General features: G+C 33.4%; 1 protein-coding gene and 1 pseudogene across 12 annotated transcripts in view; both read right to left on the bottom strand.

The window, feature by feature from the left end:
* EPHA5 (EPH receptor A5) overlaps positions 1–27,144 on the bottom strand; it is a 346,898-nt gene that overhangs the window by 157,517 nt on the left and 162,237 nt on the right. For 7 of the 12 annotated variants that reach the window (XR_004298863.1, XM_032400478.1, XM_032400476.1 and 4 more), the window contains exons 4-5: positions 18,462–18,617; positions 14,069–14,404 (exon numbers count right to left, since the gene is read on the bottom strand). The exons of 2 other annotated variants lie outside the window; for them this stretch is intronic. Coding sequence is in view for 9 of the 10 variants with exons in the window: in XM_032400478.1 (XP_032256369.1) it covers positions 14,069–14,404; positions 18,462–18,617 (492 nt within the window). In the remaining variant the exon portion in view is untranslated. Of the gene's footprint in view, positions 1–664; positions 3,545–14,068; positions 14,405–18,461; positions 18,618–27,144 lie in introns of those variants that run through there. 3 more of the 12 variants (XM_032400479.1, XM_032400480.1, XM_032400486.1) reach the window with 2 other exon arrangements.
* Positions 9,620–9,757, bottom strand: LOC116630366 (annotated as a pseudogene).

Consider the following 27,144-nt stretch of genomic DNA (forward strand, 5'->3'; position numbering starts at 1 on the left):
CTATTCCCTATACCATACCTTTTAATTCATTCCATTACTGGAAGCCTGTACCTCTCACTCTTCTTCACCCATCTTGTTCTTTTTTCAACCCCCCTTCCCTCTTTCAACGATCAGTTTGTTCTGTGTATTTATAGACTTGATTCTGCTTTTTGTTTGTGTATTCATTTGTTTTGTTTTTAGATTTCACATATGACTGAAACATATGGTATTTGCCTTTTCACTTAGCATAATACCCTCTAGGTCTATCTATGCTCTTTCAAATGTCAAAATTTCATTTTTTATGGCTGTGTAATATTATACACACACACACACACACACACACATGCACACACACATACACACACCTTCTTTATCTATTCATCTTTTTTTTTTTTTTTTTTTTAGAGGGAGAGAGCAAGTGCAAGTAGGGTGGGAGGGGCAGAAGGAGAGGGAGAGAAAATCTTAAGCAGGCTCCATGACACAGGGCTCAATCTTATGACCCTGAGATCATGACCTGAGCCAAAGTCAAGGGTCCAACACTTAACTGACTGAGCCACCCAGGCCCCCCTATCCATCATCTATGGATGGACTCTTAGGTTGCTTCCATAGCTTGGCTATATACCGAAAGATACATATATCTTTTTGATTTAGTGTTTTCATTTTCTTTGGGTAAATACCCAGTGGTGGAATTATTGGGTCATATAGTATTTCTATGTTTAATTTTTTGAGAACCCTCCATACTGTTCCACAGTGACTCTACCAATTTACATTCCTATGAAGAGTATATGAAAGTTCCTTTTTCTACACATCCCCACCAACACTTGTTATTTTTTGTCCTTTTTTTTAGTCATTCTGACATGTACTTTAAATAGGCAGATATAACTAAAGCATAGACACTGCACAGTTGCAATAATATTTATTTATATTTGGTCCGAACCACAAGTCTAAAGGAAATCATTGCTTTATTCATAATTTAAGCATCGGTTTGCAATGCAGGTCATATCCTTAAGCCTTTTAGGTTTAAAAATTAAATAAACTTGCCTCTCTTTTCTTACTAATGCAGGAAAATTTGTAAAAAAGTAAGATCAAAAAGCAGGCACTCAAATTATATTTTGTTTAATGAAAAACATTCACATTCTCAAAAAAATTCATCAAGCTAGACGCTTATTTTGATAAAGAAGATATTGGTATCATTGTGTCAAGCTACAAAATAGATAATTTGCTCTGACTGTAATCCAATAATGTATCAAATATACTGTCAATTATTAGTAAAACTAGATATAACAAAGTAAATGAAATTGCTCCCCACAGTCAAATAATCGTAAGGTGTTTCTTTTCTCTTCATTTTGTGTTAGTGTATCATTCAACAATAGGCCATTATTAGTAAAGATTGATTATGCTATATTGATGTTTACCAAACAAGGCATGACCATTTAAATAGACATAAGGAAGTTACAAAATGATTTATCCTCTATTTTTAGTAAATGCACCTGTATATCATGACTAAGTGGATTTGAATGAATGCCTTTACAGATGTACATGTGATAAAGAAGGCGTGGTAGAAAAATTAAAAAAAAGATAATGTGAAGTCAACAAGTCAATCTGTATTGTCATTCAAAGATGAATCTGATGCTCTGGCTGTTGACCTTAATAACCAAATTGTCATTAATTCCTTTCTAATTGTTTTACTTTATTAGATGTAATTCTTATTCTTTAATTCTTCAGTGGGCAAATAAAATCCTCTATGGATGAAGCATGTCTTCAACTACTTTTGTATCCCTCAGAATTCTCAGTAGAGAATAATGAATGCAGGAGGTACTAAATACATACTTGGTGTTTGAATGCATGGCAGTCAATTTCGGGAAAATAACATGAACAAGTCATTCCAATAAGTTGTGCAAAAAATGTTTCAGTATTCTAAGCAAACTTTGTTTAGAATTTAAGAGAGGACTCCTGCATATTCTTAATTTAAACATTATTTTGCATCTGTGGTTTCCCTATTATACTACATCTAAAGTGGATTCTAAGAAGATTTACATGATACCAGGCCATTGGGAAGGCTCTTTGCTCTCAAGGACTAGTAATAAAGGGCAACGGCACTTCAGAGTAAGGTTTTAAAGGAATTGATACTCTATGCATATCAATTTACAATATGTATCTTTACGCAAATAAGTTCATAGCATACATGCCAATGAGACAAATGATTGACTAGTTCAAATGCTGAGCTGCTCTGATTCTAAGCTGAGCCACAAGAATGTTTGATAGTTTACAGAGGAAATGGATCATTGATCATGTTTCTGTTGAATGGGGAATCAGTTTGCAACCAGAATTAACACAAAAGAGCAGAGTTTAAAACCAGTTTGCAGGTAAGCAATGGGCAGAATATAGTTTCCAGATTAGAGAAGAAGAATGGTATTAACAAAATCATTGCTGGTATAAAAACAAACTGTCAGCAGCTATTTTGTAGAAAGCTTTAGGGAAAAGCAACATCAAATAAACCTGATTAAGGGGTTGTCACTACTTGACTAAAGAGGAAGGATAGGAAACAAATATCAGAACGTCTTGCAAGTATAATTTTTCTTAAAATGGGGGCCAAACACACCTTGCAGCAGATTCATTGGCTGTGTGTGTATGTATGTGTGTGTGTGAGAGAGAGAGAGAGGGAGAGGGAGAGAAAGAGAGAATATATAGACTGTCGGGCCCTCCCGTGGATATACTGAGTTACAAATTTAGGGTGTGGAGTCTAAGAGTAAGTAATCCTTAAACACACTAAGAGTGAAAATACCACACATTACCCTTAAATAGCACAGCCATCATTATATAAAATTCTCTAGTGGGTTCACTAGAGAAGTTGGGTTCAGTCCTATTCAATGAATCCTTTTGTCAAGATTAGAGTGTTTAAAGAAGAGAGTTTAAGAAAGCAGACAGGACAGCTAAGTGGTGGACCTTAAATAATATCTTATTTCAGAGTCCTGGAGAACCAAAACCTATGAATTACAATTAGGGCTCTGCATCTGGATCCTTAAAAATAAATAAATAAGAGACACTCAACACAAACAAAAATTTGTCATAAAATTATTTGAAGAATTCCAAAAATCTTTAAAACCCATTATACATCAACATCACTACCAGTAACTGGAATTACAACACTAATTTGAATAATACAGAAACCATCAGACTCTTTCATTTATAAATTATTACAACAAACACAGTGTTAGGCACTGTTGTGACCCCTTAAGTTTCCAGAAAAACGGACAAGAGAGGAACTAGTTACAGTGCATTGTGCCCTGCGTTATGTAAGAGAGGCATGTCTAAACTGAAGAGCAGAGAAAGTTTTTCTCAAGGAAGCAGCAAGTTAAGCTGATCTGAAGCCTGAGCTATCTCAGTTAAGGATATAAGCAATAGGGCTTCAGGTGGAGGAATAGCATGTGCAATATTTCCTAGGGAGTAAGAGTATCATGGCTCTAGGGTGAGAATTCCGTGATTTAGGTTCCTATTCCCTCACTTACTAGATTTGTGACCTTGGGCAAATCACGTCACATCTTTAAACGTCAGTTTCTTCATCCTAAAAATGGGAACAATAATAATGTTATGTCATGAAGATATTGTTAGGATCAAAGAAGAAAATGCAAATAAAGTTCTTCACCTGGCAATGTGCACACAGTAAGTGCTGAACATGTTAGTCATCAGTGTCTCTCACTGTCACTGCGGTTGGTAGAAGGGAGAAAGAAGCAACAGAAGACTCTGGAGTGCCTTGTAAAAACCAGGTGAATCTTTAGCAAATGTCTAAAGCCACTGAACCAAACAGGAACTTCGATGGCTTCTGAAAATACTGCAGCCCATCCACTTAATCTTTACTAAATAAACCACAGATGAATTATGGACAAACTAATCATAGTCTCATCTTTGAGCTATGTTTTCAAAACAGCAAATAGGCATAGGAACAAGCGCAGAATTTACACCTCACTTAAGCCAAGTTTTCAACGTAAATGGGAAGCTTCAGTTGGCAAAATTAGAAGCTTTTCGTTGGTAGCCGTAATACCAGTAATTGGTTACAGAAGCATCGGCGTGAGGCCAATGTAATTAAACAAAACATTTGTCTCTTAGGTACCTTTCCTTTGAAACTTAAATAATTGACCAAAATTAATGTCAATCCACACACAAAAATTACGTAGTTAACAAAATTATTATTTCTTCCAAATATATTTTGATTCAAATAAAAAGTATTACCTATTTTCTTTTTTGTTTGGGGTTTTTTGTCGTTCTAGTTTTGTTTTTTTTTAATGAGCTTTCATTCTGATTTATTTTTATTTATTTATTTATTTATTTACAAGGTATTTTCCCCATTTTTGCTCTTGCTTTGATGTTTTTATTATCTTGTTTCTTTATGTTATTGCTCTGGATATTTTTATCAAAATTAGAAAAACTTCAATGCTAATATAAAACTCAATGTTTTAAGAAATCATTGAAGATAGAGTCACCATTGGAAAATAGTATTTTTGCTTTACTCCTCCAAGCTTGAAGCAGTTATGTTTGTTACCTGTATAATTAGTGGTTGTATATATTTGCTTTTTCTTTTGAATTTTTTTTCCTTGTATCTTACCTCACCATTGAGTTTGTCTATATAATACTCATAAAGTCTAAGACCTATTTATCCCATAATTTCTTCCACGGACTGACACTATTTAGAATATTAGCAAAAAGTTTCTTAAATGCTATTATATAACATTTATTAATGCCTTATTACATGCTAGGATTTGCACTAATTGTTTTACAGATATTAACTCATTTAATTCTCACAACCATCTTATGTCATAGATGCTATTATTTAGTATCTGGGAAGTCTAATTAACTTACCCATGTCACACAGCTAGTAAGTGGCAAAGACATTATGGAAACCAGAAACTTTGGTTCCACAATCTAGAAGCTTAACCAAAATATTTATTTACTACTCTGTGCAATAGATTCACACACACACACACACACACACACTTTCCACTCTGTGTGTTTCATCTTGAAGACAATAAACCTATATTGGGTGTATTATGTAGGGAAATGGGAAAAGAAGTGAAAATGTGGTCTACTAGTTTTGTTGTTTTCCTGTTTTTTGTTTGTTTGTTTGTTATTTCCCTTTGTTATTTTCTTTTTTCTAAAAGAGAACTTGTGTATACTGAATGCAATTCACTCTATTAGGACTTTAAAATGAAAAAAGAATGCTCACAAACTGTGCAGACAGAGAATCTGGATCTCTGTTATTGGGTGAGCTGATATGGAAAGTATAGTGAATGTATGGCAGTTACAAGCAGCACATCTGATGGCCAAAAGCAACATGAGTAGATCTACAAAATATTTAGATTATGGTGAAAAATTAGTAGACAGAATGAGATATTTAATACAACCATTAAATTACATTAAAAACATGCATATGCAATATGAAATAAACATTTGATAGGAATACTTATGAACAACAACAACAAAAAAACCCACTGTGTATAAAAAATCTCTTTTGTGTAGGAAATGACAATGGATTGAGACAAAAGTGGTGCATAAGAAAGTATAAAAAACAGGTAAAAGCTTTGCATAGTTCAAAGATGGTGATGTGCCAAGAGGTGAGACATCTTATTAACTCACCCTCAACACCTGAAATACAAATATATATAATGAAGGAAAGATAGAACGAAACAAGGGAGGAAAGAAAGAATGAAGGAAGAAAGAAAGGAAAGAAGGACACAGAAATCAGAACTCAAAAAAATCCAGGCTCATTTTCTGCTAGGATGCAGGAATATAGCTTGAGATCCATCAGACTTGCCCAGGCAAGGTATTGATTCAAATAGGCAACTTAAGATACTCGGTTCTTCATGAAGTTCTCATTTTTTTTGCTTTCTTCCAGTGATGATGGTAGTAAAATATGAATATTTTCTGGTGACAATACTGAAGATTTTTCAGTACAGGTCTGAGACTCTGCAAGAGCAATGCTGCTAGTGGTGCTATCAATTGCAGTAAAGTCAAGTATCTGCCATTCACTGCCTCATGGCTACAGTGGTAATGTTTCCCTTCATCAGGCCAATTCAGGTGTAGAGTATCGAGCATTTCTTCTAGAAACATAGCCTCCAGTCTCTGAATCTATTCTTCTCCATGACTGTATGAGCCACTTAATATCCTGTATTAAAGACCTTTTCTGTTTAAACCAACCAGAGTAGATTTTGTTTGCAACTAAGAAAACAGACATTAAAAACAAAAATTGTTCCCCAAAGAGAAATGTTTCAGGCAACAGTCTTTAAGGGAATGGGAATATAGACCCTGTGCCTTGCCTTAGTTGTATTTCAATGTAGCAAGGACCTATTTAGTATTCAGGGGTGGTAATCTAACAATGCCTGGTATGTAACGGCGTGTTTCATCACCTGAGGTCCCCTCAAAAAAAAAGGGCTTCTGGAAGGTAATATTTTGGGTGACCAAATTCCACCTGTTTTAGTATTATAAAAGTATGAGAAATAGATGAAATATGGAAAGAATTGGCTGTATCCAAGTGCACTGCAGAATTTAAAGAAATAAGAAGCTTAAAATTTAAATTTTCAGCTCAAGTCATATTGAGATCATCAGAGAGTCTCCCTGCCAAAAGTCCTCTAACTCAAGTGAGAAGGATAACAGAGCTGCACATCAAAATCCAAATCTTATTTCATAGAATTCCAGAATTGTAAAAATGATTGAACTTATTGCATTGCCTTATGAGAAAATGAGGCCACTTATTGGAAGAAAAAGTGAAATCCTGAACATTGGAATACAGATATGTGGAAGAATTCAGATAAGTCCGAATATTCGCAACTTCTAAAATTTACTGAGTCTCTCTTGCTACTGGATTCAGTTGTTCCACACTTGACTGAGGAAGTGGTTTCTTCACGTCTTCATTACCAAGCCCACACCTTATCTAAGATTGTTAACTGATAGATGGAAGCAATTCTCTTCCTGCCCAAACCTATTACTCCATCTGAACTCAGAATACCAACATTTTCTTGAAAGCCAGTTATCTAGTCAATATTGGGGGCAAGAAGCTTCTTGGATATAAGACTCACAAGATTCTATAACTTAAATTTGCCAAAGCATAAGAAATGTGTGGAAAAATGGATTTTATGAGTTTCTCACATGTGTAAGAGTTGGAAACAATTTAATTCAAGCTAGTATAAATGCATGATTAGAGATTCTGGATTCAATGTGCTTCTCCAGGTCACTGGCACAAGTACTAAATGTTTCTTCAATTTGTTGACCAAAATCTGGACTGAAAGGTGGCCAAAGTTAAAATAAAGTTCTAAAACTAGGAATTCCTTGTTTTTTGTTTTTTGTTTTTTTTTAAGATTTTATTTATTTATTTGAGAGAGAGAATGAGATAGAGAGAGCATGAGACGGGGGAGGGTCAAAGGGAGAAGTAGACTCCCTGCCAAGCAGGGAGCCCAATGCAGGACTCGATCCGGGGACTCCAGGATCACGACCTGAGCTGAAGGCAGTCGCTTAACCAACTGAGCCACCCAGGCACCCCAGGAATTCCTTGTTTTAATGTAGAAGAAGGAATTAAATGACCTGCTGAAATATAAGTGCTAAAATGGATTTATATTTTAAGACCTATGAAACTACCCACATCTTCAGGAGACATTTTCTTTTCATGATGATAAGAAATAAATTCATGGCAGTGCCACAATCATAAACAAAATCTCTATATTTTCTGTTCTCTATACTTGAGAACACAGAAGTTGAAGCTGCAGCGAAATAATTTTTGGTTTCTTTAGGGTTCAGTTGTGGAAAAGGCTAAATAGTAGCACTTTCTATTAGAAGGGGTAGGCATAAATTTCATAATATGCAGCAGGATTTGGATGGCAAAAAGTCTAGTACTCTGGCTTCAAAGACCAAAATTATGGGCCATTTGATTTGTGCCACTAAAGACATGAAGGTCAGGGGTGCCTGGGTGGCTCAGTCGTTAAGCATCTGCCTTCGGCTCAGGTCATGATCTCAGGGTCCTGGGATCGAGCCCCACATCGGGCTCCCTGCTCGGCGGGAAGCCTGCTTCTCCCTCTCCCACTCCCCCTGCTTGTGTTCCCTTTCTCGCTGTGCCTCTCTCTGTCAAATAAATAAATAAAATCTTTATAAATAAATAAATAAATAAATAAATAAATAAATAAATACATGAAGGTCTGAGAATTACAAATCAAAATTTAGTCATGGGATCTTACCAGTTCCCAAACCTGAGTTAGTTTACACATGGTCCCTGACTTAAGATGGTCCAACTTACATTGTTTTTGACTTTATAATGTTGCAAATGTGATACACATTCAATAGAAACCTTACTTAGAATTGTAATCTTTACCTGGGCTAGTGATTTGTAGTATGATACTCTTTCATGAAGCTGGGTAGCAAGCCGTAGCTCCGTCAGCCACGAAGTCACGAGGGTAAACAACAAACAACACTTAAAACCATTCTGTGCCTGGGCAACCTCCTGATTGTCACTATTAGTACAGTAGTCGATAAATCACATGAGTTATTTAACACTTTATTATAAAATAGGTTTTGTGTTAGATGATTTTGCCCAACTGTAGGCTAATGTTGATTTCTGAGCACACTTAAGGTAGGCTAAGCTAAACTCTGATGTTTGGCAGGTTGGGTGTATTAAATGCATCTTTGACTTAGATTGATCATAAATCCAGGAAGATCTGTATTTACCCCATAGTCCCTTAAATGAAGAGAAAGGTGATTGCCTTTAAAGAAGGATTGTGCAATAGCAACATCTATTAACACTGTACATCTGCCTTTTAGCTTCTCTATACTCTATATTTCTGACCATTTCTAAATAAAAGGGCAGGGGGGAGGGGTAAATGCCCAGATCTTTCACTCGTTATTGAATACTGTGTCTGGGCTAGTATTAATCCCCGTGGATTCCAAATACCACTAAGAAACACTGATCTGAGTGAACATTATGGGGGTAAGGTGATGAATGAGATGTTGTTCTGAGCCCATATTACAATTGGCACAGTAATACCTTCTTCATCCTAGCTTTTGATTCTTTCACCAGGTCATTGGTATATAGTTGGAAGATTTACCTTGCACCTGGAAGAAACCTCTGTCTCTGAGGCCCATGAGGTAAATTTTGTAAAACTATAGTAATGGCCAAATTAAAGTATCTCCATCCTACCAAAAGAGTAAGCACAAATCTTTATGGTATCTGTGGGGGAATGAAGAAATTAGTGCCACCATAAAAAATATGGAGGAATAAAGAGTGGAGGTTATGACCTTTAAATGACTTGTTTAGTCTGAGTAGAAGACAAACTAATTTTGCCAAACCATGCATTTAATCAGGTGGTGATTACAAACACAGCCAATATGGTCTCTCCACTGATGAAAATCAAAAAATATCTTCACCATTGTTTAGTAATGGTCTAATCGTGACAATCAACTTGTTTAACATCTCAATACACAGAAACCACAGAAAACATTTGTTGCCACCTTGGCAAGAGCGACAATGTACTTTCACCATCTTGTTTCAGCATTCTCTTAAATTTCCTGCTCTACAGCATAATTCAGTCCTCAGGGAACCCTGATCATCTCAATATCCTAAGATGTATCATGCTCGTCGACTACATGAATGGCATCAAACTGAAAGTATTTGATGGAATGGGATTATCATGTACCCCAGACACCTTTGCATGAACCAAGAAATAAAAACCATCAAAATATAGGGGCATCTTTCTTAATGATATTTCTACACTTGATCTTAGCCAAAAGGCCGAGAAGCAATCTTAGTGATATTTCTGATACTCTGGGACAGGTTGGGACATCCCCTCCAAAATGTTTGCTGCATTTTGCAACTCATATCATGTCAACCAAACTCTCTGAAGATAGAATCCAAGAGCCTAAGATTAATTCAAAATGAAGTTTGGTCTATTTTACCTCAGAATTGGAATTCTGTACCTTTGCATATTAAAATATTAGTAATTTAGGGTTTTGTTTGTTTGTTTGTTTTTGGTTAGAATGAGCTTATTCTTTCTTGGGATAAAATATACATTTGTATATATTTAAAAACCTTTAAATTTCAGCATTTGATAGAGTATGCCTAGGGCAGAATTATTTTAGAATAAAAACTTTAAGAATATGTTTATAGAAAAATATGGTAATGCACACTGTTTTGTGAGTGGATAACAAAACTTAAAAAATATTCGCTTTTAATAGAATTTTAATTTTCATACTATGTGTTGATCTCTATCTATCCATTCATCCATCTATCCACCTAACTATCCAATAGATATTTTAGATAAATAAAACAGAAGAACAACAGAAACGTTGTTACGTAAATAATCTAAATACTTTTTTTAAAAGGAAAGATTATCATGTGTAATTCAACTTTTTGAAAGAATGTATTGCATAAAGCACACAAACTCACTAGGAAGCTGGAGGAACTCACTCAGTATCCCTTTTTTAAGTTTAATAATTTAAAAAATTCATGGTTTGCATTTTCATCATTTTATCCACTTTGCAACCTATTTGTTAAGAGTTTTCTACATAATTAACATATTTCCATTGTATTTTCCTATCATTTTCCCCTCCTCCACAGACAGCATTTATCTTCCTGTAAATTACTTTTTTTCCCTCATTTTTTCCCCTTTCAGATGTTTTTATTTTTCTTGACCATGAAAATCCTCACAATTTTACAATGCTTTCCTGTCAACCTCAGTACTATTTGCTGCATTTTACAAGGAACCTAAAGTCCAACTAATTCTAGTATTCTTAAAACTTTTCTTAAAACTTTATATTTGGGGTTTTGTTTTGTTTTGTTTTGTTTTTTAAGTAATCTCTACACCCAACATGGGGCTCAAACTCACAACCCTGAGATCAAGAATCACATACTCCATCAACTGAACCAGCCAGGTGCCCCAAAACTTTATATTTTGACTTTACTATTAAATTACATGTAAAAAAGTACCATTTGAATTTAGACAACTTCTCGCAAGAACAAGGTGCTAGACTTCATAATAATATAATGACTGAGAAAGTGTTTTAAATACTGTATAAACATCCATAAATTTATCATTTAATCACTATCTTCAGCACAAAATCATTATTTACTTTTATAGACCAATCAGCTAGGGTTACCTAATCAATTTCAGTTCCTAGCTTAATGAAAGATTCTCATCTTGAAAAAAATTGCTAGTTTTTCTTCTTGTACTTTAAAATATTTTGAATCTGGACAGTTCAGACTGTGCACTAAAACTGCAATAGATGACTGATGTCAACTTTCTGTGACCATCTCAAGTGACCTCAATGAGAAACCAAAAACAAGAAGAACCGGAAAACCAGTTAAGCAGATGCAGGCCAGTAATATTTTTGAATAATACGATATGATAGAAACAGAATGTATTAAGATGACATAAGGCTCTTTCACATGCCTACGTGGAAATCAGTAAACCTTAACTTCTGCAACCAAACGAATTGTACCTTGGGACGCACGCTATACAATGGAGAACTGCTTGCAAGGATGGATACCCTTTTCCCTTTTTGCATATAATCCTCTTTAAACTGACATGCTTTGGAGGAGTTCTTCAGAGCAATTTAAAGTACTGTCTCCTGGGCTATAGTCCTCATTAAGACACTGAATAAAACATGTATTAATCTATTTTAGGTTGGCTTTTTTTTTTAGTCAACAACACACTGTGTTGATGTCACAGAAAATAAATCGGAAAATGCCAAAATAAATTACAAATCTGAAATGAATCTATTACGAAAGAAATGCATTTCTCAAAAAACCCTCCTTAAAAAAGATTGATACCAAAGTTAAAATCTGCTGAAATTTTATATAAAAAACAATACAGCACAAATAATTTGCTTCAATTTACTGCTTAAAAATATTCAAATATTAAAAAGTAACTACTACAGCCCATTTTCCATAATGTTGGTACTTGATAAATATGCAGCAATTGTGACATTAAATATAAGACATCTTAAGAGCTACTTGAAGTTAAAAATTTTTGTGAAAATTGAGACTTAGTTTGTCTGGAATGGTCAGATACTAAGAAAAATCTCTTCTTATTTTGATTTTCTTTTTTTTATGTTTGCAAAGCTTTTACAGTATGTGTATCCTGAGAACTTGGAAAAAGTAGCAACCAAAATGTCTGCTCCAAATACAAATGTTTATTTTATATGATAGCTGTGCCTTGAACAGCTGGATGAAAATTATTCTTTCATGGTATTTAAGGTATTTATACATCAAAAAGCACACTTTGCAGTCTGAACAGACTAGCAAGTCAAAGACAACTAGAGCAAATATTTTTTTAAGTATATCATTTTAAAAGTGTACAGTCATTTCCTATACCTAGCTCATCAGAGAAATATCATTCAAGTAAGTTGAGGTTATGCAAGCTAGAAATTGTTCTCCCTGAGGAATACAACTCAGTGATTGTTCAATATGTTTTCAATATATTAATGGAAGACTCATACACGGAACCAAGTAAAGTTGAAAGATGTTGCATGAGAAGCTTGAAATCACATGTTATAAAACCAGTATTTTTCTGATCTGGGAAGGCAGTTCACATTTACTGAACACTTGTGACTAGGTACTATGATAGAATATCAACATATACCAGTATCATCAGCAGCTGAGTCTAGAGTGAAGGAAAACTTAATTTTCACTATTCCCATCCAGCTCTTTAACACTTTTATTAGTTCTACCTTAGGTTAGGGAGCAAATGGAGAAAAATATAAAGGATTCACTTAGGGAAATGGCATATATGTGTGCAATGTTTTCTCTCATGGAATAAAAAAAGTGGACATCTATTCAACATGGATAAGAATCTCTAGAGTATTTAGAATGATTCTTAGTGAATTACTCAATTACTTTCATATCATCCAGGCTGCTCTTGAATATTTCCCTTGGTTTAATCAATCAGAAGAAACTATGAACTCAACTGTATGCATTTTCTTATTCTCAAGAGGTAATGATTTGATTTACCTGACACATTCAATATAATTCAAATTATTTTGGCCGAGACGTGGTTACCAATAGCATTCTCTTGTCAACCCAGTCATTCTACAATCTACAAACTTATACTAATGTATGTCCAATTCGATTCAGTCAAACATATCCTATTTCATTGTGAATACGCTGGCAAGAATGTCCTCACTGAAAAAAATTCCAGCTGAGGTACTAAAAAGTGTGACAAGTTTATGCCCATGGACTGAGAGCTGTGGCCAGGGAATAGAAGGAAGTTACATTTAATGTCTCATCCTACCCACACACCTGTTGTCGACAAAAACAAGTCATAAATTGCCCATGGGCTTTGAATGATTTTTGTCACATAATAAGTTGAATTATTAATTTAATCATAGCCTATCTTTGGTTTTCATTTTACCAGAAAAGAAGTCCTCTATATTGATGTACTTGAAATTGCATATCTGAGTGGAAACTAGGGGGGGAATCAGTGCTCAAGCAGAACTGTATTCCCTGCTCCTTAATAATTACTCCCTAGTAATTCCAAGATCTTCATATGGAACATAAATGTGTTTTCATGTATAGTTCAGCTATTCTAACTTTGATAAATGGATTATCAAAGAAAAATTCATTTTGTACATTTTTATAATAATAATAGAAATAATAAGAAAAGCCTATTTCAATGTGCAAAGAAAATTCAGCTGTGATGCCAAACAAACAAATAAACAAGCAAATAGAACCTGCCTGATTATCTGCTAAATTAATGAAATAAACAAAAAAAGATGTAAACAAAACAACAAAATATGTAGATTTGAGCTATCATAATTGCATGTGTGAAATTTGAGGTAAAAATTTTTGCTACAAATGAATTTGAGCCAGAAACGTCTTTTTAATAAAAAAATTCAATTGAAACATATTTTTCTTTCCCTGTCCATGTATGAGTCTGCTAAGAAGGCCTTAGCTTTTATTTGTTTAAAACTAAATAAAGCATTTTGAGATATAGTCTACTTTAAGTCCTAACCTTGTGATTTATGGGAAGATCTCATGCAGTTCAGCCCTCACTTAGCTATGGAGATAATTGACAGAGCTCGGCCTAAGGTACATGATTTGGCTGGACATCACACTTACCTGCTTGATTTGTGGTTACATTTACAGACACATACTGCCGGGCTCCTGGGCTCAAGTCGGACACTCCATTCACTGCCTCAATCTCAAAGGTATAGTTTGTGTGAGCGAGCAGATCCACCATCATGACAGAGGTGTTTTTCAGGCCGATTTGCCGGGGGAGGTACCTGACATGACCGCCACACTCCTCACACACACCTGCATGGGAGTTGCACTTCTTGCATGCAATATAATATGATACATCTTTCCTTCCACCAGTGTCAGCAGGAGGAATCCATTCCAGAAAGACACTAGTTTCATTAACATTTGAGATGGCATTCCGAGGAGCTGAGGGGGGTCCTGGTTTGCAAAGTAAAGTGAGAAAAACATATTTTAAGATGATAAAATTAGGCATTGTTTACTATACAAATCCCTGGTCTGGAGAAAAAAAAATAGATTTGTAATCAATCTTTTAAATAGGGCGAATGCAAGAATCATCAATTTGTAATAATCTTTGGAAAATCTTGTTATAGTTTTGTTGGGACAATAGCGGGATTTATACCCTATAGAAATAACTTATCTTGGCATTGTTATAACCACTTGTTTAGTTAAAACATATGTTTTGCTTAGTGTACATGTAAAGAATTATGGAGTAAAACTATGTATGTAAAAATGTTAGATAAAAAAATTATATATTCAAAAAGTGGTAAGTCCTTTGACAAGTCCAAGGAAAAATTCTCCTTGGGGATTGAACTGATTACTTCCTTATTGAGATCTGTCCCAGAAACCTAGGAAATACACATGAAGGATTTACTAAGCAATGAGCACAAGTGAAAATAGGATTTGTCAGTGTGGCTCTTGACTACAAATTCTGCAGCAAGTAAAGTAGCCTGAGCTTACCTCAAAATGAATTGCATATCCACAGATAAATCACCAACAGCATTTGAAATCTTCCTCATATGTCAAGAAGAAACTAGAATTTAAGTAGTTGGACATTGCAATGTGTAATGAAACTCACTTACTTTGATACTGTTTTAATACTGTGGCTCTGCAAATTGTGAATTTTACTTAATTGGAAATCAGAAATTTATTTTAAAAATAACTCTCAAAAACACTATAAGAGTAAGAATTAAGGTGTTCAGATCTTGAAGGATCAGCAGAACAAATTTATATATAAATAATAAACAATATCCATTTGTATATTACTTTATTTCTGAAATGAATAATTAGCTTACTAAAGAGAACTAAAATTAATTCCATATCAGTTGTGACAATTGTATACCACTCTGGCGGGGATTGATAAAGGGGGAGGCTTTATGTATGTAGGCATGGGGTATATGGGAAGTCTCTGTGTCTTTCTCTAAATTTTGCTGTGAACTTAAAACTGCTCTAAAAAAAATAAAGTCTTTTAAAAAAGGAATCACATAATGTCTGTCTCTATAGTTGATTTTCAGGTATTTAGAGTTATAACTTCAATCAGTTGTTAATGTTATATGGTCACATGTTCCTCCCCAAAAAATACATTTATATTTGTTTCAGACTTAATACGTAAAACTTCCTGACAGGGAATAGAATGGACTATGGTGGTCGTTGAATGGTTCATAAGCATAAATTAAGCTACTTGGAAGGACATATCTTAGTTCTCTTAATATCTGTTGTTTTAAATATAGAGATTAATATTAATTTCTACCTAACAGTTATTAAGTCATGGCTGTTGAAATTTAAAAGTGATAAAAAATCCACCTGGTATTTACAAATTGCCATTTAAATTAAAGGACCCCATAACCTAAGAGTTGCCATTTTTGGCAAAATAATCCCCAGCTCAACTATATTTCTGATTGAACCCTGTGAATCTTCCATACATACAACCTCACACACTTCAATATAAAGCAGTTACTTAAGATGGAAATACACAAGTATTATTTTTTTACTGTAAACTTCAGCTTATTTAATAGTGGAAAGTTATGGAGAAAATGTCATTTGAGATCAAAATATTACAGATTTACTTCTGAGAAAAAGGTAAAATATACTTGAAATATGTCTAGTTCAGGAAGACATCAAACTTTTTTCTTCCTGACATCTGAAATATAACCAAATTAACATCTTTTCTCTAAATTTGTAAAAATGAAAAAAAAAATCAGAGTCTGACTCTTCCTTTTCTTCTGACTCTCTACTAACAGCCCCTCAAACATTTGAGGGGGAAGTACATGTCTTTAAATGTCAAAATAAAACTCAAATTCAAGTGAAGTCCTAAAGTAGAAGTAAAAAGTAGAGGCTCAGATTGACATGCACTTAAAAAATAACCTAATGAAATTCCACTGCCTTGCTGAGATGTGATATATGAACCAAAACAGAGCTAGGAGAAGCACCCCTCATTGAGGCAGATTCACCAGAATCTTTTTTTCTTTTCCTGTAAGTTTATAACATTCTATTTTCCAGATTTATATATTTATAATATATACATTATATATTATATAAACATATGTTATATATTTATATATTTATACATATATACATCAAAATTATTAAAAGCAGTTGGAACCATAAATTTAATTCCAAAGAGCCAACGGAAAGCAAAATTCCAGACTTTCATGTGAACATGTGAACATCAATCAAGCCATCCATGCAAGGGGATCATATGCAGTATTTGTGGTGCTACGAATGCAACTAAAAACGGAACACACACACCCGCAGATTATATATTAGAAAGATCTTCTACACAAGTCCCAGTAGTGTTTTCGACAAATGCATACAAATTCTTTTGAAACACAGTATTAGAAATTCACACACCTGGAAACAGAAAATTTGAAACCGCAAGTCCTGTAAGAGGACTAAGCAGTCCCTGCCACCAGAGCACAGTCTTTCCCTCACCCCAAACCTAATGAACTTACAGAAAGGGAGACTCACTTTTACCCTGAAAAAGAGAAAGATCATGGCTGGACCACTTAAAGAAAATAACTATTAGAAAATAAATGAAATTTAAAAGATAATTCAAGATATGGTTTTCTCTCCCTAATTTACCACTTTATTGTCTGGCCACATTTCCTTTTTACTCTCTGGGCATTCTTTTGCTCTGATAATTAAAATAATCTCAACTGTAACCAAAACGTATCACATGCAATCATAGTTTATGTCTCCTCTACTCAAATGCATCCTCCCAAAAGTGTATATAATAATGTCATTTTACTTATTTGAAAAAGAAGTGTTTATAATTAGTAATCATCTAACCCATAAAATGATCAGTCTTGGTATAAAAGAATGATCTTTAGCAATGTACAGCTAATTAATATCAATAATTTGAGAAATTATGAAAATGTGTCTCACTGACACTATGAAATTCAGATGCTGAAATTCAGATAAAACTTCAGTTTGTTGTTATTTGATTAAAGGAATTGTATGTCTGTTTATATTTCATACTAGAATGAATACTAGATTTCAAAAATTTTGGTCATCATCTTTTAGAGCAACTGCAGCTGCTAGGATCAAAAATAATAAAACAAGGCAAGGTCATGGATACTGAATCTTATAGGGAGAGGAGATACACTTTCTTCCCTTCCATTTTGAGTTTTTGTTTGATTTGCCATAGAGACTGTGAATGTGGACAACTTACGAAAATATTTTTATCAAGCAAACAAATACATAAATGCATTTCCTTCTCAGAAATATGTGGAACACTAGAAAAACAAAAACACCCAAAAACATTGATGGATGCGGATGCTTCCACTGCAAATGTTGGAATTAAATGTTTACTCTTCATCATTCTAATTATATGATTATGGGATCATATAATTAATAATAGTTAAGGACACTCACTTATAAGAAATATGACAACTGCTTAGAAGTCCTAGCTAAAGGTTTAGTTTTCTATTTGACTCCTAAATCTGATTTGCCAACCCCCAGTACTCCATGCTCTTGAAGTGTTTCCTGTCTTCTTTCATAAATGACCTTCTAACTGGCCTTTGTCGTTTTGTGGGGCAAATTAGGTAAAAAAAAAAAAAAAAAAAGGCAAAAGTACTGTTTATTACATGTTTATGTGATCAAAAGCCTGGCTCGGGAGAAGACGAAGAATGAAAAAAAAGTTTACAGTGAAAAGGAAAATGGGTTTATCAGAGTCATGTTTAGCTGTCATGAACATTAAAAGAAATTACAAAATAAAAGAAAAAATTCTTTATCTGTCTCCGATGTTGAATTTGAAATTAGGGAAAATGAAAGCTTCTAACAATGAGTAATAAAAGAGACTCCAACTTTTCAATGCTTACTTAAGAAAATCAAAATCTGGTTTAAAAAACTATTTTGGAAGATTAAACATTATGCCTGTTTTAGGGGAAATGGTAATAGGATGTAACAGGCTCTCCATCAGGTTCTTTCTTCAAAGTGGTGAAAGTTAGCATCACCAAATATTGGTTGGGTTCCTTACTTGTGCATGCCATTGTGGGTGGATCAGACTCCCTCCTGAAATAATCCTTTTCACAGACACAAGAGGTTGAAGCTTCCTCATGGGTATAACTGTGAGGTGGACATTTGCTGCAGCTCTGGTTGTGAGGTGAGGCTTTGAAGAACCCAGGTCTGCACACTGTCAAAAGAAATAAGAGACTAAGCTTTTCCCTGGAACAGATGCATTGTTTGCTTTGTGAATAATGTCATTATTTTGACTACTATACACAGATTACATATAACACAATATTGCCATTAATTTCAAAAATGTTTCATAAGCTTCTGAATCATAAATGCCAGGCTATCATTCAGATAATCAAATATTTAAGTATTTAAATTAAACATGTCTGGACTGTGTGTATTTTAGTGATTTTTATGTTGTGGGAGCTTATAAGAAATTATATTATAAAAGGTAAATACTTATATGTATTTAAAACTGAAGTAGTGCTTTGAGTGTAATTTTCATTTATGGTGTTATTAACACAACTTTTGTTGAAGAAATAATAATTTTTCCCTATGCTCATAGAATGGTAGGGTACATAGTAGGTGCTCAAAATTTTGTTATTGAATTAATTAATTAATTGGTAGGTGTTAAAAGCTTCACAAATTTTGTTGGATTTGGAAGAATGCATGGAGGAGCTGGTGTATCATTCACATTATATTGATTTCAGGGGGAGTCAGATGTTAGGCATTTATTTTACATTTTATTCCATTTTAGAACTTTTATTTGACTCAACAAGCATCTATTCTAATATCATTCATACTTATACTGTATATATTGTAATGATCCATAAACGGTAGAAACTGTGTCTTGTTCAATTTTGCATTCATAATATTTATCACAGTGTTTGACCACAGTAGGTGATCATAAATTATCATGTAATGCATAAATGAATGAATGACATGGCATGAAGATTGTAACTGAACTATTCAGAATCACATACAGAATATGTTCTCTGGATATTTTTGTTAACATTTCTGTTAGTGGTCAAGTAAGTGCTAACAAAATAAATCTTTTTATGATGCTCATTCCCTAATCTTTTGTATCTTTCTTTCTTCTCAATGGCTAGTAAAGCCAAACTTTCATTCCAGTTTCTCTCTATGGGCCAATCAAAGACACCAAACCATTGGTTTGATTACTTTTTAGGGTTTAGATTACATAAAACTAATCAGCCATATATATTTTTTTCTATTTTCAAAACTCAGTACATACACTTAAGAACATTTATTCAAGGGCACCTGGGTGGCTCAGTTGGTTAAGCAACTGCCTTCGGCTCAGGTCATGATCCTGGAGTCCCGGGATCGAGTCCCGCATCGGGCTCCCTGCTCGGCAGGGAGTCTGCTTCTCCCTCTGACCCTCCTCCCTCCCATGCTCTCTGTCTCTCATTCTCTCTCTCTCAAATAAATAAATAAATCTTTAAAAAAAAAAAAAAAGAACATTTATTCAAGCATCAGTGGAAATTTGCTAAAGTTCAAAGGTGAACTTGTATTTCAACAGAAATTTTTGATAGACATAATGAATTTGGGCTAATTTTCATGTGCTATAAATGATTTGGGGTTTTAGTAATCCATGCAAAGGCTTTCTGCCGTCACCATGAATAATCAGGAATTGACAAAAATGAGAAGGTACTTTTTCAGTAGATCTAATTATAGTGATAGCAAAGCCTTAATGTTCTTATAAATTCAGAGAGAATGTGAAGGTATTTGAAAGATAAGAAGAGCTTTTTGATAGTATTAGGGACATTCTTGTAGCTAAATGATTAGGAAAAGATTTAAAATATTATTTTTCTTATAATAGGATTGCTGTAGCACCCAATACCATTCTTAGCTAAGTTATACATTTTTTCTTCTTTTATCCTCTTCAGTAAAACCATTCTCACTTTAAACACTATTTACTTTCAAAGACATGAAGTGTCAATCCACAATTCTGCATATTTGGAATTCAATGATCATTTATGAAACAAAAGTCAGCTCTTTTCTTTTATTTAATGCCTTTTAACCTAAAAACTTATTTTGATATCGTATGTAACACTTATTAACCCTCCATGGAAACTTTGGAAGCAGAAAGTAATATAAATGTAAGTAAAAGTAGATAAATGTATCTTTCTGGTCAGGAGTTCAACAAAACGCTTTCAGCAGGTGTAGTGGGCCAGAAATTTTGCTCAGTACTAGATTACAGAGGTAAACAAGATAGACATGGCTCTGCTTTTATGAATCTTAAAAGTACTGCATGAATAATTATAAATATTTCTACGCTAGAAAAAAGAAAGAGCATGGAAGTGAACACTGACACCTAATTTAGACTGGGATGTCAAAAAAAGACTTCCTTAGGAAGCTGAGTCTCTGCTGATATGTTAAAAAAAATTAAAAAGGAAAATTATCCAATTTACATTAGGGGGGCATTAGAGTGCATTAAACTGCATTAGAGGGGCAAAATCCTTGCAAAGGACCAAAATATGTGAACAAATAAGGAGATAGAGGAAACTAAAGAATTGATAAGGGTGATCGTAAAATTTTAAAGTGGCAGAGATAAAGTTAGACAGGGAAAAGGACACCGGGACACACTTCATAGTTTTTATTATTTGAGGTCATTACAAAATTTTAAGCAGGGAAATACTGAGATGACAATGATGTTTGAGAGATCATTGTGTAGCAGTGTGGGTAATGGGCTGGAGAGGAGCAGGGATGGAGGCAATTGTTCCTTTTGCTTCTGTTGCACTGGTGCAGGAAAAGACTCTTGTTCCAATGGTGATAGATGAGAGTAGGTGAATTCAGGAGATCCGTCTGAGTTAAAATCAACGAGGTTTCATGATATATTTAATGGGTTAGATGTGAGAGTGGGAAATCCTAAGACTGACTCTAAGGTGTTTGGCTTTCACTGCCCAGGAACTACGGGAGCCATTTTCCTCAGAGAATGCTTGATATGAAATGTGTTTGGGGGAAGATAATGATTAGTTTAAAGTGTTATTTAATTTGAGGTGGCAAAAGAAATCCAAATAGAGATATACAGAGGAAAGCAGTAGACTCAATGTTATCTAAGAAAAAAAACATATATGTATATATACATGTAAAAGTAATTATTCATTGCCTTCAAATCATGGCCCCAAATCCAAATGGGACATACAATGCTGCTAGACAATCTTAGTATTATTCCTTAGTTAATTTTAGTTTTCAGCATCAACATGATTATTTTGTAGCTTCTCCTCTCTCTTCTTACTCCTTAGAAGCTCTGCTCTTTTGTGATTCCTAGCTGGTTACATTTGTCTCTGTGCTGAGAAAATAGAAGTCATTAGAGGAACTTGCTTATTTTCCTACCACCAAATCTCCAAACCTATAGCACTTGTAGCCACCCTCTCTACCTTTCTTCCCATTAAAATGCACAGATGTTTTTGATTCTATCAAAGGAAGATATCTTTACTTTAATTAGGAACCTCATCTCTATTCTCTGAGGGTAATATTTCAAATATCCTTTCTACATGCTCAGACTCTCTCAATCTCTTTCTTCAATCTCTGCTCTGTCTGTCTGTCTGTCTCTCTTTCTCGCCTAGTCATTCACATGAGCCCAATACAATTTTTCAGAACTTTTCAATGTAAACAAAGTGAAACAAAACAAAACAAATAATAACAACAATAAAATATCAATCTCACTTGATCTCAATTTTCCCTGTAGCTACCCCACAGTTTTGTTCCCCTCCAAAACACAATTTCTAAAATTACTTTTCCATACATTCATCCCTAGTTCCTATTTTAAATTATACATTGGCACAGTCCACTCCCCTGAAACTTTTCCTGTTAAGATTGCAGTCATTTTGTTTCCATACTTCTTAACAGCATTTGATCATGTCCATTTTGGGAAGCCCTAATTAATTTTACTACAAAATGCTAGCATAGCCTGCAAGTTTCCACACAATATCTAACAAATTCTTCAAATGTGGTCCCCTCCTACACTCACTATCTCCATCTGTACTAAACTACTTATAATTTCCAGCATTTGAGAAACTCCTTTATCTGCTTCTGAATATTGCAGGAAAAGCATTCCAGCCAAAATACAAGAAGTGTAAGTTAAGGGGAAAAAAATTGTAGTCCCTGATAAGGAATTTGGATTTAATCTGAATGCATTTGGAAAACACTGGGTATTTATTTTTTGAGGGCACTCCTTTTGTCAAGCACTGTGGCTAGGAATATTTATATTGTGGCCAGAAAATAAAAATTGTACTTGACACCCTAAAGCTACAACATATTTGGGGAGATAGAAAATAAAGAGTAATAATCAAAAGAAGCAAAATTGACCTTTTTGCATTTTAATCATGGCAACGTTTAACAAATAATTATCTAGATGAGTAGTAAGATTTCTTTAAACTCAAACTTGATATGTTTCATTTAAACATAAAGGAAGCTTTTGGAGTAAAGTTGTTTCAAAATGACAATTGTACATTACCTAAAAATTATTTAGAAAATATTATGCAAGTCCATTTAAGTTGAACAAGGAGTTGGAGACAAAAACTGCATCCTATGTTGACATGTTTCATTAGTCTGATTTGGAGGGAAGGAAACTATTTTTTTTTTGAAGGAAAATGTTTTTAATAATTCCTATTCTGTCCACGCTTCAAAGATTCTTTTTAAGAGCCTTTTTATGATGTTTATGATGATCTCCATTGCTACATATTCTTTCCTTACACACCTTTAAGACTAGAAACTATTTATTAAACATCTGTCTTGTGACATATAGTATAAATTTTGTCATAATTTTATGTGTATGAATTTTCACCTGCTTTATATAGAGTTGGGAAACTATATAAACATTCTAGAGAATGGAAGCGGTTCATTTGATTTTCATCATACATTACATAGCATAATTTGTTGTACTGAGTACATATTCATCAGTATTTATTGTGTAAATAGTATAATGTGTCCTTCTCAGAGTGTAAATGATATAGCAGAACTTAATAAAAGCTGATGAAGCTAAATTATTTAAATATTGAGTCTTGGAAAGTAAATAATAATATGTCCTACATCTACGCTGGCTACCTTAGAGGTTTTGCAAAAACTACCAACATTGCAGCTCTCATATTTATCACTTAGAAAACAAGGATGTTAATTAAATCTATTAAAATAGTTGTAAAAATCTAAACAGAAAAAGCATATCATCAGTATATGAATTTCAATTGTCAAATTTGTGAAAAGGTATTGCCTAATCTAATTAGAAAATCTTAAAAAGTTCTCAAAATTACCAAAATTGGTTAACCTCATAATTTAGGGTTTTTCCTATAAATTTTTATAATCAATTAAATTACTTTTAATCTGTCCAAAATATTTTAGCCTTAAAGATCCATCACCCTTGGGATACCTAAGTGAATTCATTTTACAGTTCAAAATCCAGAAGCATAGTCACCAAGAAAAAAAAAAAATGTAGAAAATACTGTTTTAGTAATTTAGAATACTATCATTGTCCCCACTACAATTAAAATATACAGATCATTTTAAAACATATATATATATATATATATATATATATATATATATAAAGAAACAGGAATAGAAATGTACAGACTGTTTTTGTCTATTTTGTTTAAGATATAATTAATCTTCAAAAATGTTATTGGATTTATCCAGTTATGCTTTATTAGGAATGACAATCACTATGACAAGATTTTTACCATAGTTCTATTATATGTGAATTATCAAAGGATATAAAAAAAGTCAAATTTACTTTTTAAACAGATCTTTCAAAATGAAGTGGCCACAGGATAGTTTAGCCCAAATTTAAAAAAAGATGTGTTTATTAAGAAAAATAACATATCACAACATGCTTCAAGGAAATTACAAAATAATTTAATACTTACACCAAAACTTAAAAATGAAAGCAGATCTTTATACTTAAAATGTATGCTCAGTATAAAAAAATAGGTAATGAGTTTAAACAATGATACATTAAAATAGATCTTAAAGTAGGAACTCTAAAATTTAGCAACATCTCTTGAATGCTTACACATAGAAATAGGACAAAAAGCCTACTCAAGAATCTAAAATTCCTGGCTAGTTTTAATATAACTTTAAATGGTAGAAAGTAATAAGGCTGATTTTAATATTAGAAAATAATATCAGAGAAGAAAATAATACTATTTTTTTAATTATTTGTATTTTAATCTCACTATAGTTAACATACAGTGTTATATTAGTCTCAGGTGTACAATATAATGATTCAACACATCTATACATTACTCAGTGCTCATCATGATAAGCTTACTCTTAATCCCCATCACCTATTTCACCCATCCCCCACCACCTTCCCTCTGATAGCTTTATTTTAAATGATTACCCTCAGTTAAAGTTTTTTTTTTTACTTGAAGCATACTTCAGAATACATGGTTCTAAAAGATATTCAAGAAAAATAGAATACACATTTTCTTTGAGTATACACTGAAAAATTCCCTGGTTAAATCACATAAAAACAGACATAACAAATACCACAAGTTTAAGAAAACTGAAATCATACCAAGTATATTTTCTAACCACAACGATACAAAACTAAAGATCAACAATAAAACAAAGCTGGAAATCTACAATGTAAATATTAAATATTTAATATGCAAATATTAAACAATGCACTACTGCACAACCAATAGGCCAAATAAGAAATCAAATGGCAAATCAAAATATGTCTCAAAACAAAAGAAAAAAATGTAATATTCCAAAACCTATGGGATGCGGCAAAAACAAATTTTAGAGTGAAATTTATGCTATAATGCTCATATTAAGAGAAAAAAGTTTCAAATAAACAACTTCACATTACACTACAAGGAATTAGAAAAAGAAGAGACTTACCTGAAATTTAGTAGATGAAGGAAATAACAAAGAAAAATCAGAAATAAATAGAGACAAGAATAAACAATAACAGAATATTAAAAATAATAATTAGTTTTTAAAAAAATAAATTTGGCAATGCTTTAACTACATTAACTAAGAAAAAAAAGAGAGAAGACTAAAAAACAAAACGAGAAATGGAAGAGAAAACAATACAACAGATAACCACAAAAGTACATAGTATGATAACAGGTTCCTATAAAAAATGATATACTAACAAATCAGGTAACTTAGGGGGAAAAAAGCAGATAATTCATAAAAAAGCACAAGATACCACAATTGAATCATGAATCTTGAATCCAAGAAATACGAAATCTTCTTAGACCAAAACAAGCATGAAAGCTGAATTAGGAATCAAAAATCTCTCAGCACAGAAAAGCCCAAGACCACATGGTTTCATTGGTGGATTCTACCAAACATTTAAAAAAAAATGGTTAATGACATTCTTTATCAAAATCTTATAAATAATGGAATACAGGGAACCTATTCAAAATCGTTCCATGAAGTCAGTACTACGATGATATCAAAGCAGGATAAAAATAGTACAAGAACAAAAAATGTCTAGTTTGTCTGATATAAGTATTGCTACTCTGACTTTTCTTTTGACATCCATTTGCATAATAAATGTTTCTCCACCCACTCACTTTCAATCCACAAGTGTCTTTAGGTCTAAAATGAGTCTCACAGTGCCTGGGTGGCTCAGTTGGTTAAGCATCCACCTCTTGATTTCAGCTCAGTTCATGATCTTAAGGTCATGAGATCGAGCCCCAAGTCAGGCTCTAAACTGAGTGTGGAGCCTGCCTAAGATTCTCTTTCTCCCTCACCCTCAGCCCTTCCCCTGCTCATGAGTTCACATGCAGGCGCTCCCTCTCTCTCAAAAATAAATAAATAAATAAAATGAGTGTTTCATAGGCAGCATATAGATGGGTCTTGGTTTTATTTTTTTTTATTTTATTTTTTTTATCAATTATAATACCCTATGTCTTTTGTTTGGAGCGTTTAGTCCATTTACATTCAAAGTAATTATTGATATATATTTATTGCCATTTTATGACTTGTTTTGTCATTGTTTCTGGAGATTTTCTCAGATCCTTTCTTGTCTTTGTCACTTTTGGTCTCTCCTTTGCATCTCTTCTTCTATTGTGAATGATAGCCTTGCTGGATAGAGTATTCTTGGCTGCAGATTTTTCCCATTCAGCCATATCATGGCACTCCGTTTTGGCTTACCAAGTTTCTGTTGAGAAATCTCCAGCTAGCCTTATGTGTTTTCTCTTATAAATTAAGGACTTCTTTTGTCCTGCTCCTTTTAAGATTTTTTTCTTTATCACTATATTTTGCAAATTTAATTATAATATGTCTTGGTGTTGGCCTGCTTTTTTGATTTTGAGGGCAGTTCTCTGTGCCTCCTGGATCTGGATGTTATTTCTTTCCCCAGATTAGGGAAGTTTTCTGCTATTATTTCTTGAAATAAAATTTCTGCTCCCTTTTCTCTCTCCTCTTTAGGGACTCCTATAATACAAATGTTATTACATTTGATGGAGTCACTGAGTTTCCTAAGTCTATTCTTGTGTCGCATAATTCTTCATTTTCTCTTCTGTTCAGCTTTATTATTTTCCATTATTTTGTCTTTTAGGTAACTAATTCATTCCTCTGCTTCTCACAGTTTGCTGTTCATTGCATCATGCCTGTTTCTAATCTCATTTATTGAATTCTTCATCTCTGAGTCTTTTTTAACTCTTTTATCTCTGTGGTAAGGGTCGCACTGAAGTCTTCTATTTTTTCCTCAAGCCAAGTGAGTATCC

The sequence above is a fragment of the Phoca vitulina genome, unplaced genomic scaffold (genome assembly GCF_004348235.1).
Source record: "Phoca vitulina isolate PV1807 unplaced genomic scaffold, GSC_HSeal_1.0 scaffold3, whole genome shotgun sequence".
NCBI classification, from domain to species: Eukaryota; Metazoa; Chordata; class Mammalia; order Carnivora; family Phocidae; genus Phoca; species Phoca vitulina.